General features: G+C 50.1%; 7 protein-coding genes across 7 annotated transcripts; 2 read left to right on the top strand and 5 right to left on the bottom strand.

Moving 5' to 3' along the window:
• Nucleotides 1-403: 403 nt before the first annotated feature.
• J7337_005630 (uncharacterized protein) lies at nt 404-1,199 on the bottom strand (the record flags this gene model as incomplete). The annotated part of the gene is made up of 2 exons (XM_044823305.1): nt 404-733; nt 966-1,199. 2 exons carry the CDS (start codon nt 1,197-1,199, stop codon nt 404-406), a joined length of 564 nt encoding a protein of 187 aa, XP_044681796.1.
• A 1,109-nt stretch (nt 1,200-2,308) lies between these two features.
• Nucleotides 2,309-3,895, bottom strand: J7337_005629 (uncharacterized protein; the record flags this gene model as incomplete). The annotated part of the gene is made up of 1 exon (XM_044823304.1): nt 2,309-3,895. The coding sequence occupies one exon, from the start codon at nt 3,893-3,895 to the stop codon at nt 2,309-2,311; it is 1,587 nt and encodes a 528-aa protein (XP_044681795.1).
• A 624-nt stretch (nt 3,896-4,519) lies between these two features.
• J7337_005628 (uncharacterized protein) lies at nt 4,520-7,407 on the bottom strand (the record flags this gene model as incomplete). Its single annotated transcript, XM_044823303.1, has 2 exons — nt 4,520-7,115; nt 7,178-7,407. The coding sequence occupies 2 exons, from the start codon at nt 7,405-7,407 to the stop codon at nt 4,520-4,522; spliced, it is 2,826 nt and encodes a 941-aa protein (XP_044681794.1).
• Nucleotides 7,408-9,855: 2,448 nt separating this feature from the next.
• J7337_005627 (uncharacterized protein) lies at nt 9,856-10,227 on the bottom strand (the record flags this gene model as incomplete). The annotated part of the gene is made up of 1 exon (XM_044823302.1): nt 9,856-10,227. The coding sequence occupies one exon, from the start codon at nt 10,225-10,227 to the stop codon at nt 9,856-9,858; it is 372 nt and encodes a 123-aa protein (XP_044681793.1).
• Nucleotides 10,228-11,831: 1,604 nt separating this feature from the next.
• J7337_005626 (uncharacterized protein) lies at nt 11,832-12,920 on the top strand (the record flags this gene model as incomplete). Its single annotated transcript, XM_044823301.1, has 2 exons — nt 11,832-12,805; nt 12,866-12,920. The coding sequence occupies 2 exons, from the start codon at nt 11,832-11,834 to the stop codon at nt 12,918-12,920; spliced, it is 1,029 nt and encodes a 342-aa protein (XP_044681792.1).
• An 841-nt stretch (nt 12,921-13,761) lies between these two features.
• J7337_005625 (uncharacterized protein) lies at nt 13,762-14,311 on the top strand (the record flags this gene model as incomplete). The annotated part of the gene is made up of 3 exons (XM_044823300.1): nt 13,762-13,777; nt 13,881-14,081; nt 14,148-14,311. The coding sequence occupies 3 exons, from the start codon at nt 13,762-13,764 to the stop codon at nt 14,309-14,311; spliced, it is 381 nt and encodes a 126-aa protein (XP_044681791.1).
• Nucleotides 14,312-14,530: 219 nt separating this feature from the next.
• Nucleotides 14,531-15,858, bottom strand: J7337_005624 (uncharacterized protein; the record flags this gene model as incomplete). The annotated part of the gene is made up of 6 exons (XM_044823299.1): nt 14,531-14,639; nt 14,687-14,866; nt 14,918-15,003; nt 15,053-15,081; nt 15,136-15,672; nt 15,735-15,858. The coding sequence occupies 6 exons, from the start codon at nt 15,856-15,858 to the stop codon at nt 14,531-14,533; spliced, it is 1,065 nt and encodes a 354-aa protein (XP_044681790.1).
• Between the last annotated feature and the right edge of the window lie 75 nt (nt 15,859-15,933).

Genomic DNA, 15,933 nt, shown 5'->3' with positions numbered 1-15,933 from the left:
CAGTGTGTTCGGTGAACCACAGTCATGTTGCCACCATGGAACATGTTTTGGGCCCATGAGACAGCGTTGACACGCGCATGACAGTTTCGACGGAGGCGTGCTAGGATTCTGCCAGCATTTTCTATACGATGGAAAAGGCTGATCTGCCTCTGGTAGGAGTAGACAGCCTTGAAGTCAGGCTGCCTAACAGAAAGCCCCATAGGCGGCAATTGCTGAGTATCGCCGATGTGTATAAATAATGCAGACTGCCATTCTGCTTAAAAGGCGAGCGATAGATCCTCAGTCGGGCGAGTAGCTTCATCCACGACGATCAGCTGTAGGGCGAAATCGGTATGCTGAGCAAGCTCGACCAGAGCAACTGGAGTGCCGACGACAATGTCAAGTAGTGGCACTGCATACACCCTCAGCGTGCGAATCTCAGCAGGAATGCGCTATGAGCCGCTCCATTGACGACCTTATTCTGAGCAGCAGTCCAGGCAACTCTGGGTTTGCTGGAGCTCTGATCAAATGATTCGCCGTCGTCATCCTTTGCAGATATGAGGCCTTCCGCCTGTTTGTACTCGCCAAGCTTGGGCTCTTCATACTCCGTGAAAGGTGCAGATGCTTCTTCATGTCCATCGAGAGCAGGAACACTGACCAGGCCTTCGACGTGTGTCATGCTTTCGAGAACTTGATCTCCGCGATGAGCCTTTGTAGAAGGCAAGCTTGAAGTGAGGAGCTTCACACCAGTGAACTAGTTCGAGTCAGTGTCGAAGAACTCCACGGCGTTGTCGTTGTGGATCCAGATTGTGGTGCAATCATGGATCTGTGAGAAAGAGCACCTATAGCTGGGCACGCTAGGGTCTTAATTCTAAATGACAAAAAGACTTAGGTAACTTAGCATAAGTTTAGCATGAACTTAGGATACCTTTTGCTGAGTTTGTTTTTACACTCTTTATTAAGGTCTGGTGTGGCATTCTCCTGACGATGACATACGAGGCACACTGGAGGCTAGCACCACTTGGAGTGGGCACAACTTCATAACGAGGGATCGCTGGGAGATCAGACTTGTCATCAATGTGTGCATCCGAAGTGTCAGACTCATCACCGATGGGAGGTTGAGGAGTTTGCCAGTCATCCGTAGCAGGCGGTGGTTCACCCCAGCCATCGTCAGCAGGAGTATCAGAAAAAGTCCCACTCTTCTGGATATGAGGATGCATAGTACAGAGCTATGTTTGCCTGGCGCCAGCAGGGTTAGGAACTCGAACTCCATGGTGCTCAAGGCCTCTGTCCATAGCTGCACTCTGGAGAAGACAACATCAAAATTACTCTCTTTCTCTCTCCGCTTGAAGTCGTCGTGAAACTCTTCCGCATCATATAAAGCGTGCAAGAGCTAAGAGCCGACCTATCGTGGTAGATCAGATAGTGCTCTCGAAGCGTTCCGGGGAAAACTTACCATCGAAATCAATTCTCGCCTCAGAGAGGCAGTGCCGCATCAATAACTCTTCGTGGACCACAAAAAGCTCCTGGCCAGCAAGTCCCCCACCGCCGAGTGCAAGAGGTCTCTGCTCCAGGTACGAGTTCCAGAGGATATTTATGTCATCCCCAATGTTCATGGCAATAAAGACGATGAAATGTTTTGCTTTGAGAGGTCAGTCCACAAATAAAAAGAAGAGATATGGACAGGTGAGAAAAAATCAAAGGCAAAAATCAAAAGCAGAAAGTGGGGATGACGCGGCTTTATAAAATCAGAAGGCATTTGCTTGCCAGTGATTGCAGCTGGCGATTCACCCAAGTGCCTAAACACAATATAGCGACTATAGGTATTATTCCAATGCTGGGTCGGTACCTTGCCTTGCTGACCTGCCTGGCACCCGGGGCATAGGAAAACTTCCGATATTGAGCATAGCCTGAGTGGAATCATTGAAACATATTGGGAGCCAGTGGCCTGAGCTTGGGGATAAAGCCATTGAAAGATGGTCGGCCTCTTAAAGGATATCTGTAGCTACATATGCCGATGGCAAACCAATACGGTACTCAAAACACACAAACACATACAAGGAACCGAATGTGATCAAACCAAGTCAAATATCTAGGCGCGGTGTGCGCCAGAGTGACTAAGTCGTATGGCGTAGATATAGCGATTCCATGATATCAATCTCACACAACCAACATTCAATCCTTTCGGCCGCCCTTCCAAGTGCAAGCCTAAGCCTCGTACTAGTTTCACAACCATATATTCCCATTTTAATCCGCCGTAACGCCACGCGCAATGCAAACTGAGCCCAACAAACTCGGGATATAATACCACACACTTCGTGTCTATCTATTAGAGGGTCCCGACCATCAGACTCTCGAGCATACCTCCGGTTTGGCATGCTACCTGAGCTCTCTCCACCTCGACCCTAACTCGGCGGTGTAAAGTCCTAAAGCCTTCATGCAGCTCTGCTGAACCACCTACGAACTCTGCGTAGAGCTCGAGAAGGTGGAGGCCAACTTCTACGCAGACACTAACATATCGAGGGTCACAGATGTGACTGCAAACCCATTTCAAGATCGGCTGAACTGTGTGCTCGTCTCGAGACTCCAAGGCATCTTGGAGAGCACTGCGATGGCGAAGGGCCAGGAGAAGGGTCAGCACGTTGAGAGGTGAATGCTCAGGTGAGTCTTTGTCGAGGACTTGATCGAGTGCACGCGCATATCGAGCATGTCGTAGGTCACTCTGCCACGGGCGCTCCTTTTTCTTGTAGGCGCGAGACTCGTTTGCAATGACAACATCGGCCCCCTCGCCAACCATATCCAACTTCTTTGCTGCGGTAACTCTCCTCTTCCGCTTCTTACGTTTGGCATCATGGGCTTCAATGGTTCCAGCAACCAGAGCAGCCATTTCCTTCTCCCGTTCGGCTTCTCTGTTGGCCTCGGCTCCAGTGAGGCGGGTTCGCACACTAAGAACACCAGACTGCATACCAACTGCCAGATGTCGGTCGCTTGAATCGGCATCATCACTAGACGGGATAACCTTGACGGACAGGACGGGAGATTGATACTTGGTGCTCGAGACAACGTTCCATCCAGTCGTTTCGAACACTTTAACATGACCCTCCAGGCCACCACTGACAAGTCGTCGGCCATTGGACGCGAGGCTGAGAGAAGTGACTGTCTTCTGGTGGTTGGTAATCATGTGCAGAGGGCGCGCGGCAACAAGGTCGAGAACGCTGATGGATTCACCCGCAGCTGCAAGAACTGCGGTTCCAGTGGGCATAGACAGCACATCTTCAATAGGCGCAGCATGCTTGAAAGTCATGACCGCACTGTTGCTTCCTGCCCTGGGGTCCCAAAGCTTGACAGTCGAGTCATAGCTTCCTGAGACAATCATGTTGGACATGGTGCCAGGCATGAAGTTGGCGCATCGAACGTAGTCTGAGTGACCAACAAATGTAGTCGTCGGGTCGTTGCTTGGGAGATCCCAAAGTCGAACAGTTTTATCGTCGCTAGCGCTCAACAAGGTCGTCAGCTCAGTCGGCGAGAACTTGGTTGTCCAAGCTGGCTGCTTATGCTGCGTCCATGTCTTGAGGATCGCCCTAGAATTGACATCGAAGACCTGAATCTTTCCCGTATCATCACCAGCCGCCAGTACCCTTCCATCTTTCCTGATCTCACCGCTACGTGCGACGTCCCCAAAGCGCGTAATAGTCTTTTGAAGCTTGCGCGTTCGATTCGAGTAGATCTGAATGCGTGTGCCTGTGGTGACTGCGAAAGAATCGTTATTGGCCGAGATGTGAACGACGGGATACGATGTTGGTGACGGAATCAGAAGCTGGTTCTTGAACGTCTTCCAGTATCGTTGTTCGGCAGTGATTGGCGTAGGGCCCGAAGGCAGCTTGAGCTGTGGCAGAGGTCCCACCTGAGCAGCCATTGTCGAGTATCGCAATGATGGGCTTTCACAGTGGTGGTGTTTAAAAGTCAACTTCCTTGAAGGTCGCTATGATTTTTTTTCAGAGCCTGATAAGATAAAGAAATTCTGATGGCCAAGGTATCTAGGTACTTGATGATATTAGGTGAAGCACTAACCCTTTTGGGTTAACATTGGATCGTTTAGCATGAGCTCCAACTGCCTGTAGACCTACCTAAGTGTACAACTTTCTTGCGACTATCTCCTGACAAGAAAGCCCAAGCATCTAATGGAGATACGATGTCAATGAAGAGGGAAAGAAGCAAGTACCAGAGGGATTATAAATATTTTATCTTGGGTACTCTGAGGTGTTTGTACAGAGCTTCTAACAGGGATTCATCATTAGATCCTTTGTCCATATCACGTAGTCTAGTCCTTGTGTTTGGTAGCCGTTGAATGAAAGAAATCTAATGGTATATATATGAGAATTGGTTTCTAATTTCGAACAATTTTGTTAACATGAATGCACAAAACTCCAATATTACCTTACGCATCCTCCCAAATGTTGCCTTGTCCAACGCCGAAATCAGTACCACCGTGGATATAATATTATACACATTCCCTCTGGGTCTCGTTACCTTCGTTGATTTAGTATCCTCCCCTGCGTCGGGACCTGCCTGTCCCAATATCAATTCGCTGCATCTCCTGTACTAATGCTAACTCCTGCCCCGTGCCATTGGCACCGCTCATCATGGGCAGAGGGATCTTTGCTGGAATGGGAGGACCACCATATGCACCCCGATTCTCGTCTTCAAAGTCCCATGTTCCTGCACGAGGTAGGCCGCGAAGCGAAGCATTTCCGTATGGAGCCCTCTCCTGGTAATTATCCTTAGAAATTGGAGCCAGTGGACTGGAGGCTGCTGGGGAGTTGCCAGCCGAAGTGCGGTTAGTGCGCTTCTGAAGACGGGTGCGACCGGCCTGTGGGGGTGTGCGTGGTTCGTCGGAGAATGAACAAGATGGATTGACGGCGGACATCGAATGACGCCCACTACGAGGTGGCCTTCGAGTGCTTGGAGGCATTGGTTGTGCCCCTGATAAGGGAGGTCGTGAGCGTATTTCGGTCGGGGTAGACTCCGGTTGCTTCTTTTCCGGTTCAGGGGCCCATGTCTCCATAGGAAGATGGTCAGAAGGATCAATCTCCCGTCCGTCGTATGTGATGATTTTCTTTGGCTCCTCGTCCAAGAAATCCGGTGACGGGCTTGCTCCGTCTTTGGACGAAACAAGGCTGGGGTTCAATGCATCATATGAGTCTGGTCCAAAAGGAATATCTGACTTTCTCCTCTGATCTTCGAGCGGTGGTGCAGGACTGACCGATTTACGCTTGATCCTGTGTTGTGTGTTGGGGCTTGTGCGTGGATCGGGCGAGACGGCTCGAGGCTTTACAATTTGTTGCTCCGGCAGGTTGTAAGTGATTGCCCGCCGGTTGTACGGCTGAACAGCATAGGCATGCTCGGGTGGCGGCTGGCTATATTCTTGGAACGACTCGTCCCTCGGGCGCCCTCGAGGAGGCGTTTGCATACTAGACATGCTCTGAGAATGCTGCCTTCGGTCATGTCGGCGGTCCTCATATATGAGATTCGTCAATTCCTGAGACTGGCCTGCATCCAAACCCGGCACGAGAGCTGCTGGGAGAGGCGGCGGAGCATAGTTGTGTGGGTTTTGCCTATGCGCGACAGTCATGTCAGTCGAGTGGCCTTGGTAATGGCCTTGGCCATTCTGGGGATAATAGGAATTATCCCCGGCGTTTCTTGAATAGCCTCGGCCATGAGATGGTGACACTGTCACCTGCCAGTCCTCAGGGTTGTGGTAATCTTGGGGCGCGTGCGATGGCGAGTAATCGTCCCGGAATGGAGCCGGAGCAGGAACAGGAGATCGTCGCAGGACGAGAGGTGCAGGGCTGGGGTTGTCATCGAAGCAAAGCTCATCGGAACGCTGGAACTGTGAGCCATTTTGGGCAACGTTTTGACCAGGTGGACCTGAGGCTTCAGGGACATCCTCAACTGTGGGCTGCATAGATCTGTAATGGGGATCATAACTGGCGTCATAAGAGCTATGTCTGGGCAAAGCATCATAGCTGTTTGTGTTTGGCGGGGTGGATTGATTGGCGGCAGGGGCTGAATCATATGCCCGAAATGCCGGGCGTCCAGGATAAGCCACCATTGACTGTCTCTGGGCCTCATGTCTCAAAACGTCATGTCTCATCTGTGGCATCTTGTTTGGTGACGTATCAAAGCTTCCTCTGGGCACAAGTTCCTGGCCTGTGCTGTTGTGTCTGCTTCTGTGGGCGGGTGGTGGTGGAGGACGTTCATTATCTACTGGCGAGTACTGCCTGGGATCATCTGGCAGTGGCGGATGCTGCTGGTAGGGGTCCTGTTGGGGAGAGTAATGGCCTCGAGGATCCATCTGATCTGGTTGAGGAGAGTATTGAACTCGAGGGTCCATCAGCTCCTGTTGTGGTGTGTATCTTGAGCTATACTCCCGCTCATCGTACTGCGGGTGAGCTCCCTCATAAGGAACCATCGACCTCCGCGACTGGCGGGGTGCCTCACGACTTGGTGTTATATACTCCTGTGGGACAGACCCGTGTGGAGAAGGGGGGTATTGCTCCGTGTGACGGCGCGATGAGTGTGACGGCGGCGTGTTGTACTCGACAGCTTGCAAAGGGGACTGTGTTGGGACAAAGCTTCCTGAGTGTGAAGCTTGTTTGCCGTGAGTTCGTAAAGGCGTGCGGTGATCAGGACCACTAGGTGCTGCTGTAGGCGCCGGTAAGGGAGCTGGCTGGGGTGCTGTCGTTGGAGCTGGAACAGGGGGTGGAGGAGTCACAGCTGGAGCCTCACCAGTAACAGGATCGGACGGCAAAGGACGTCTCTTAACGGGCGTTCTTTGCTTAACAGATCCCTGGTCGGGTTCGCTGGGTGCAATCTGCTTTTGTTTCGGTGCGGGCTTGTCTGGCTTTGGTCGAGTATCGTAGAAAGTGATTTCAACTCGGATCTCTCCAGCATATTTGCCTTTGCAAGTTAATGTTTGCCAAAAGTCATTTTGGCCGCCCCCAGGCACAATGATTCCTCTGAGGTCTATCCAGGATTCTCCAATCAGATCTGTCCGCTTGTCGTCTGTGAAGATAGATAACTTGAGTTGGTAGTAATCCGGGCAGTCATGGACTGTGAAACGAAGTTCTTGATCCCTATTGCACCGATTAGTCTCAACTTGCCTTCGATTAGCTCCGCGGGTGCAGCTAGATCTTACCATTTCGGTGTTTGTCCACCTCTGATATCTGTCGTTGTCTTTCTGGCTTCCTTTCCTAATCTGGCTGCGCAGTAAGGGTCCTGCTTCCCGATCGTCTTGCGATTCGGCAAGTTCTTGGCCCGATCGACGATAGCGACCAGGGTTCCAATCTCTGGGCCGTCCACCGCAATATCGGCAAAGATGCCCGCAGTGTGCGCTGCACTCATAAGATTCTTGACTTTGGCTGCCATTACAGCTATACGCACCAGCGCCCGGGCGAAAAAGCAATGGGAGGGTTAAAGAGTGAGGTGGTTGCTAAATCCAGGCCAGGTTTGTTTATATGAACAATTGCTGCTATTGATCAAAGACAGCTCGATTTGGGTAGCTCGAAAGTTGGTTGGGTTGGTGTCAGTGACGACTGACTAATGGACTAGCGCAAAGCAAAGGCAACGCCTGGTAGAGAAATCGAATCGAACAAAGGTATTGGAAAGACCGGAAAATAAAGAGTTGAGAATGCGAAGGGTAAGGTTTGAAACGGAGCAGAAGGCGTTGACTGACAGAACCAGGCGAGGCTAGGAGAAATTCGCGAATGAATGATGTGGAATTAAACTTTCGAATAGTGAACTTTCCGCTCCAGAGTGTTTGGGTTGGGTATGAAATTAATCGAGTCCAGACTGGAAAACAACACAGGCCGAGTAATGCAGCTCGAGTGATGACGGAATGATAGGCAGAGACAGAGCTGCTCGCGATTAGAAACCGCTCCAAACCGAATTACACTTGAGAGCCTGAGCAATCGGGAGTATTGTAGAGAAGCTGTGACGTTAGTAAGCCCTTGGATAACAAGAGAGTGTGTGTTGAGAGCAAGAGAAGGAAGAAATCTTCTCTCTCTGTGACAAATGAACAGGAACGCGATGAAGCAGGATATCAAGACGTTGTATACGTCTGACTTGCGTGTGGTTGGGGGCCGAAAGCGGTAGTCCAGTGGGGCTCTGTGGAACAATTCGAGTGGAGCCTCTGACGGGAGGCTGGGCTTGGGCTGGAAACGGGGAGGCTGGTGCAACTGCTGCAGGGGATGAATCTACCCCTAGGGCCGCCCATTCGCCAAACACCTCTGGGGGATTTACAGGGATCTATGCCCAGATTAACAGGGGCGGGGAGTTCTAAAGTTTTGGCGCGTCCAGGGGACTGGGTCCTTGGCAGTTGTTGATAGTGACAATTGGATGGCAGATGGCAAGCAGAGACGGTGAGGTCGCGTCATGATAGGACAGAGTCTACAGGTATTAATGCAATGCAATGCGGTCCAAGTCGATGCCGGTGTCGATGTCTCTTCCGACCTCCCGCTCTCATCCGATTCAGGGGATCATGGATCATTCAGGGACGGAATGACTGAGGTGAAGTGGCTCCCGTCCCTTGGACAGTTCAGGAACAGGCACTGAAGACGGGCAGACCCAATGGTTTCAACTGAATACGTTACCTAGCTCGCCTCGCCCTAAAGAAGACCAGTCGAGCTGAACTCATGATCCTCCAATGGCTACACTGCCTTTGGCTCATTTTACCACACCACATTCGGGAATATGTAGAAAATGGAAATGGTACGCGCGTGTTTGGCGAAGCATGGTCACAGCCACACAGTTATTGCGTACATCCATCCAATCCTCCAGAGACAGACTCCCTCGGGCTCGCGATTGCCAAGTCCGCTGACGTTGACGTTCCACTCGCTCGATTCATTTCCATTTTGTTATAGTTGAGTTGAATAATGATGATGGATCTCCTGACATCCCTTGGTTGAGTGCTCAGACCATGATCGATACGGCGTTGGTTGTTTGGTTTTCCTACCAAGATCGATTACCAGATCGATTTTGCAAATCGAGTAATCCCGCTCAAGCAAACAGGAACCAACCTCAGGACCTTATGAAAACATGATCGTGCGCTCCAGCCCGAGGCCCATCTAGACTGCGGGCCCAAGGGCAAACTGCTGAGGCGCCCTTAAACCCAAAAGAAGAACCGGGATAATGGGCTGGACGTTGAAAGACCCCTGCTCCTCATGAGCATGTCACTATTTTATTAGTTGGCCCTTGTTTGAATGTTGGAATAACGGTCCTCAACCTCTTCGAGTCCAATTGGAACAGCTCTACCGATTGACCCACTGACTGATGCCACTAACTTAGACTCTACATCATCCTGTTCCTTGGCTGGCTGAATTAGCTAGAAACAACTTATTTCAGCCTTTCATCATCATGATACCGGATCGGGTTTGATGTCACAGAATGATTGCGGCGTTAAAGGGACCCTGTTGCCATGGGAGATAAAGATAGTGTCTCACCCCTACTGTCTCTGTCTCGAGTATGAAACCCTATGTAAACTACTACAGAGTACGCACCTAGTGAATCCGTCACTCCAATTATGCCGACGGCAGCATGCCCATGTTTCACGCAAGAGGCATGTCATGCCGTAGCGCTCCAAGGTTTTTGTCTTCCACCAGTGTCTCCGTTTCTGATACAAGTGGGTAAGAAACAGAACTGGGTCAACAATAGACATGCAGTATTACCTTACAAGTAGCAATGATGACGGTTCGAACGCTACCTCCAGGGCGCAAATCAACACAAACTCAATTCCAAACAGGGAAAAGAAACATCTACGAATAATCCAGCACAATTTTGACGTTGGTAGTTCTATCTTATTGCTTTTGTATAAAATCGCTACCAGTCACAGCTCTTGGCAAGGAGAGCTGCCAGTTGCTCGAGATGGACCTTGTCAACCTCGTCAAACCCATTCAGCTCAGCGCAGTCGATGTCGATGATAGCCACCAGCTTCTTCGAACCGTCGTCCTGGGTAACCACAATAGGCACGACGATCTCACTCTTGCTGTCTCCATCACAAGCAATATGTCCCGGAAACTCCTCCACATCTTGAACTAATTGTGTCTCTTGGGTCGCTGCCGCTGCTCCGCAAACACCTTTGCCGAACTTGATGGTCTGGCAGGCAACCTTTCCCTGGAAGGGCCCCAGAATGAGTTGCGGATCTTGGGATGATTTGTCAAGCACGTAAAAACCTGTAGTTGAACACAACATGTCGTCGTTACTACTTGTGTCTGGGGCTTGGGGTTTGTGACATACCAGCCCAGTTCACATCCTTGCTCGGTGATCCCAAAGATTTATATGCGTGCCACAATAGGGAAGCAGCATTTGAAAGGTTACTATTGAACTGTTAACCATGGCCTGAACCAGCGAGCTCTCAATCTCCATACCAGACCTGTTACAAGAATGAGTTAGAGGGTAAGTCCAATAGTTCCGGCGACCGAGATTGTTTTACGAACCCAGTTACGCTGGTCGGTGATCAGGCCCTCGGCCTGCCAGAGCACTTGCTCATAGGCGTCCTCTTTTGTTATGCCGTCGGCAAAGTTTGATGCATCAGCATGAACCTGCAAGAGCAAAATCAGTTAACCATGTGTCTATGCTTGACTAATAAATATGGACTGTGAACAAACCATCTTGCCGGTTGGAACTCTCAGATAACTTCCTCACCACGGGATACTACAGATCAATGCAGCTTTCAGGGGATTCGATAGCATAGATGAATATGTTCTAGAAGAAATTTCGAAGTTGGTAATCAGAAACTTGGTGGAGTTTACGGGACTTGATCGCCAGGATGAAATTGATACACCCCGCTAAAATGTGCGTGTCGTTTTAGCGGCTTTGGTGCTAGCAATTAGACTAAACCAACAAAATCGCAGTTCGATAATAAGCCGCAAATATCACATATTTCCATGCCTAATACGTTCTGTAGCTATGTACCCAGATATAAACTTGATGAATAAACCCAGGATATAGTTACAGTTATATCTGGGGCGGGACGCCAACTGGAAGACATCAAACAACCTCGGTTCCATTAGATCTGGTAGCTGATAGGCCCAGTAGTCAGGTAATAACAGGTAGGTATATTGGATAGCGAAGCTGAAGTTGCAATAATTAGGTAGGTAGGCATTACGACTATGGTGGCTGGTTCAAACTCTCCGACAATACAGCGTCTGCCGATCCTTTGTCTTATAGACTCTGATCGCACTCTTCAGCTTTCTCAAGGCTGCACTCGAGCCATGCTTCTCAAAAAAGCCGGATTTTCCCTTACAGTGGCAAAATTTACTCCAAGTTCAATACTGTGTGACACTTGCTTCAGGATAGTCCAATTGTTGAGCCGGGGAAGATGATCCCAAAGTAACCCATAAGTGTAAATCGTGTGTGAAAGTCATTTACTGATCGTTGTTTTTCATGCTATGAGAATTATTTTTGGTTGAGAATTTATCGTAAAGTATTTAGGTTGTGTGAATTGAAATACACAAAAGCTGCACTCATGGGACAAAGGGACACAATTTTAAGACAGAGAAATAGGGGACAAGAGCCAAATTGAAGTCTATGGAGCATGCAATACCATGACAAGATTGCTATGGATGCATTCCCAACTTTAGGCTGGCCAATGAAAAACTGCAGGCGGATTGTCTTTTTTGATAATGGTTCCTGAAAATCGATCAGACCATAACGTTAAGGGAAGAAAGCCAAATTCGCCGACGTCAAATAACAGCCTGGCCAATGACGCAGTGCATTTTGGAATTTCCGACTCTTGGCCGTCAGGGCCCATCCCCAGCACACCTAGACTTGTCTCAACCACAAACTCCTTGAACATGAGCTCTCGAGCAACATGGCGACTCTGTGGGCGTAGTCAGAACACACGCCATTGGCCACTCCTGGCGACAGTATCCTCTACACAATCGCCAGCTTTGCTACGGATACAGTCACGTCCCATCCACAATGACGGTCCAAAGAGCTTGAATCCGCTGGTCAACCCACCCGATGTCACGCGACCACCACCGCTGACGCTGCCTCGACGCCGAGACTTTGAGTCGCCGATAAAATACTACTTCGAGCTGGGAAAGGGATATCTAAAATTCTACAAAGGGGGCATAAAAAATGTCTGGACGAGCCGACGTCTCCTCCGCGAGAAGCTTCAGCGAACTCCAGTCGATGACCGGCCATCGATATTTAGACCGCACTACGTCCCAAAGACGTTTTCCAGAGCAGACTGGGTTCTTCTCTGGAGGGTACGGCATGATATGATCAGACTTCCTCTGTTCGGGCTTATGTTGATTGTCATTGGGGAATTCACTGTCCTGGTTGTTGCCTACGTCGACAGTGTAGTGCCGTACCCTTGCAGGATACCAACGCAGATCTTCACGGCGCTTGAAAAGGCTGAGCAACGTCGCAAGGCTGCTTTCGATGAGTTGGAAGCGAGACATCCTAATGGTGTCCTTAGCCCGCGCGTCACCCAGGCAATTGCTCGGTCTCACGTCCTCAAGAGCTTGCATCTGAGCGGTGCAATCTGGGACCGTCTAGGCTTCCTACCACCAGGAATGTGGCAGGCCAAGGGACGATATCGTATGGCGTATCTAGAGGGTGATGACAGAAATATCGTCGAGGATGGTGGACCCATGGGACTGCACTACGAGGAACTCAGAATTGCATGCGCAGAACGAGGCATTGACACACTCGGGAAAAGCGAGACTGAGTTGCGGGGGTGGCTCGGCGACTGGCTGCGTCTGACAGCCTCCGACGATATCGATGAAAGGAGGCGACGCATGGCAGTGTTGTTCCTGACCAGGTATGTGCACCTTATGAGTATGCGTCCGTCTTCACTAAGCACGACTAACACTGGAACCAGACCAGAGAATTGGCCTCAGCATAGAGATTTTGGCGTGCCTGAATGGCAACTATGAAATGTAATGTAGCATATGAAGTTAGGAACAATACAAAGGACCAACGGGAGCAGTCAATTGATGTTGTCGCGTGTAAATATTAACTACTTGACCATACGCTTTTGAGTGACTGGTCCCAGCTGTTTGGAACGACTTGGTTTGAAATCGCCAACAGTATCTTGGCTGGTGGGTTAGTAGCCAAGTCGACAATGCGCCCATAGAGTATAGGTATTAAGGGAAAAGGACTATATGGATCTGTACCTACCTGTATACGGAGTAAGAATGGATCTCAAGTATCATTCTGAAAAGCATGTCATAATAAGCTGGACCTTGGCTTCCTGTCCATGTCATGTCAGCCTCATAACCCACGCACGTACGGAGTATTTGAGCCACAGATGGAGTCTAGGTTCCGAGTTGGTCGGCTGTAACATGGCTGATCAATGGCTTGGAGGATAGTTGGCGAAAAGCACGTGGTCAACTTCTGCCGACGACTGACTCGGCCATTGAGTGTTTCGGAGCTACCCCCGCGTACTCCGGATACTGTATACCTAGTCTAAACCGATTGTGTGAAGCAGTTTGTGGGGGAGAAGAGAAGACAGACATGTGGATGATCTCATGGCAGATCCGCCGAGGTTCACGTCACATGCAATGGATCCAAATACCTATTGCTATCACTTTAACGTTGCAGCGCGCCCCCGGCCTCTTTGCAACTTCAATCCATCCACGACTATCTGTCGCATTTAAAAACCTCGCTCGATTCCCATACGATTTCCTCGCTTTCCTTTCTTCCTGGCTACTATTTTCTTCTGTCTTTTTCATCCGTCAATCTCCTGTAAATCTGTCCAACCCTTTAATCGCAGCCATGTCTCTCAAGAACGGTACGTCAGAAAAAGCCACCCTATCAAGATCAGCCTTTCGGGAACACAAGCTTCCCCAATTCCTCGTCTTTGATACCCACAGGAAACTGACTGCAAGCCACAGACAAGTTTCCCGCCTCAGCCGCCTTCGACGCCATCCAAGCGGCCATCAACGCCAGTGATGCCGATCGCAAGGATGCCATCAAGCAGGGCAACGGCGTCTACGCCTTCACCCTCAAGAACGCGAGCGGCGATGAGGCCAGCTGGCACATCGACCTCAAGGAAACCGGCAAGGTCGGAACTGGCACCGGCGCAAAGCCTGATGGTACGTCGCGACTCTATCGCGCTCCAGCGCTGTCGGAACATACATGACTGACTGAGATGCCTCCAGTCACACTCATCCTCTCCGAGGAGAACTTTGGCAAGCTTGTCGCTGGCAAAGCCAACGCTCAGCGTCTCTTCATGGGCGGCAAGCTCAAGATTAAGGGCAACGTCATGAAGGCGACCAAGCTTGACCCTGTGCTTAAGAAGGCCCAGGACAAGGCCAAGCTGTAGTTTAGGCGTGCTTTTCTGACGTCTGGATAGCATTTTTGTTTATTTTTGTATGATATCAACTTGCTTGTCACTAATCGCTCCGTACCACCCGGATGCGAACGTATAGAGGAGTATTTGCGTCAAGGTCAATCTATCATTTTATACTGTGAGACAGCCCGTATATATGTCCTCAATTGTCCAGATAGCTCAGCGGAAAATGTCTCATTCTGAGTCCATGTACTAAACGAGACCGGTCGCTCTTTGAAGCTCACACCGAGCCTGTTCACGTACTTCACGAACAATCTCACCCGTAGGCTGGACCTTATTGATAAGCCCGACGCCAGTTCCCCTGCTCATGTTAGTTTAAACATAATTTACAAGACACGGACTACTCACGCCCAGGTATTAACGAGATAGCGAGCCTCCTCCTCTGAGTAGTCCTCTTTGAGCCTCCGTTGACATTCTTCCAAGCTTGCTCCCGCGAGGAACCTCTCATGGATAGGGCCAACGATGGCACGTCCGTCGTAGAGGGGCCCCCAAAGAGGACTGTTGACTATCCTGTCATGGAACGTGGACCTAAATCATATCAATCATCGGCTCATTCTCTAGGGCAGATTATAACCATACTTGAAAGTTGACACGCCACCATCCACAGCCTCAAGGACTTTCCTCTTTCGTATCTCGGGATAGTTTGATTCGGGCGCAATAGTGAACTGCAAATTAGCCTAATAGGTAACACGAGCCGTTCCAGCTTTCACTTACTTTTGTCCCCATAACAACACCCTCGGCACCTATATCTCATCAGTCTGTCTTTGTAAACCATGGTGTCAACTTATGGTACTCACCCAGAGCCAATGCTCCAGCAACACCCCGCCCATCAGCAATACCTCCTGCAGCCACGATGCTTATTGGTCTGTCAGGAAACTCTCTATCCAGCATATCTCTGACTTCAGGAACCAGGCTCACAATGCCGGATCCTTGACGAAACTGGTGGCCTCCAGCATCTACACCCTGAGTCACGAGTACATCGGCACCGTCTTGGACTGCCTCTCGCGCTGCAGCAACATTTCCAACCTGGACAAACACAATCGGAGGATGACTCAGAGCCTTTAGGCTAGGGATTATCTTGCTATGAGGCCTAAGGTCTCCATCTGGGGCAAACAACCATATTGCAGCAGGACGATACTTGGCTATAAGAGGCAGAGCCGTCTCCTCAAAGTAGCTCAAGGAGCTATGACTTGTTATGAAGCTAGCCCCGACACGGAGTGGCCCATCAAAAGGCTGGTCGACTCCCAGAAGTTCCCGGACTTCATCAAAGTGGCCAATAAGTCTATTGATGTGCTCCGAGTTTGGTTCAATGTATGCCAACGAGGGGAGGAATCCTGTCGTTGAATGTCAGGCCAGCTTGGAATGGTTTGAGGCACATATTTTGGGGTGAGAATACCAAGGCCGCCAGCTTTTGTGACCTCCGCCGCCATGAGAGGCGTAGCAATGCCGAGCATGGGCGCATTGCTGATGAGGGGACTCTTCGCCCAAGGGAAACGGTTGAGAAGCTGTGAAGAGCTCATTTCGACAATCCGATATGCTGCTGTAAACTCGAGCTTCAAGATTCGACTGCAACTGGGTCATGTACAAGGAGCGGT

This window comes from Fusarium musae, chromosome 4 (assembly GCF_019915245.1).
Source record: "Fusarium musae strain F31 chromosome 4, whole genome shotgun sequence".
Taxonomy (NCBI): Eukaryota; Fungi; Ascomycota; class Sordariomycetes; order Hypocreales; family Nectriaceae; genus Fusarium; species Fusarium musae.
This window is presented reverse-complemented; position numbering and strand designations above follow the sequence as displayed.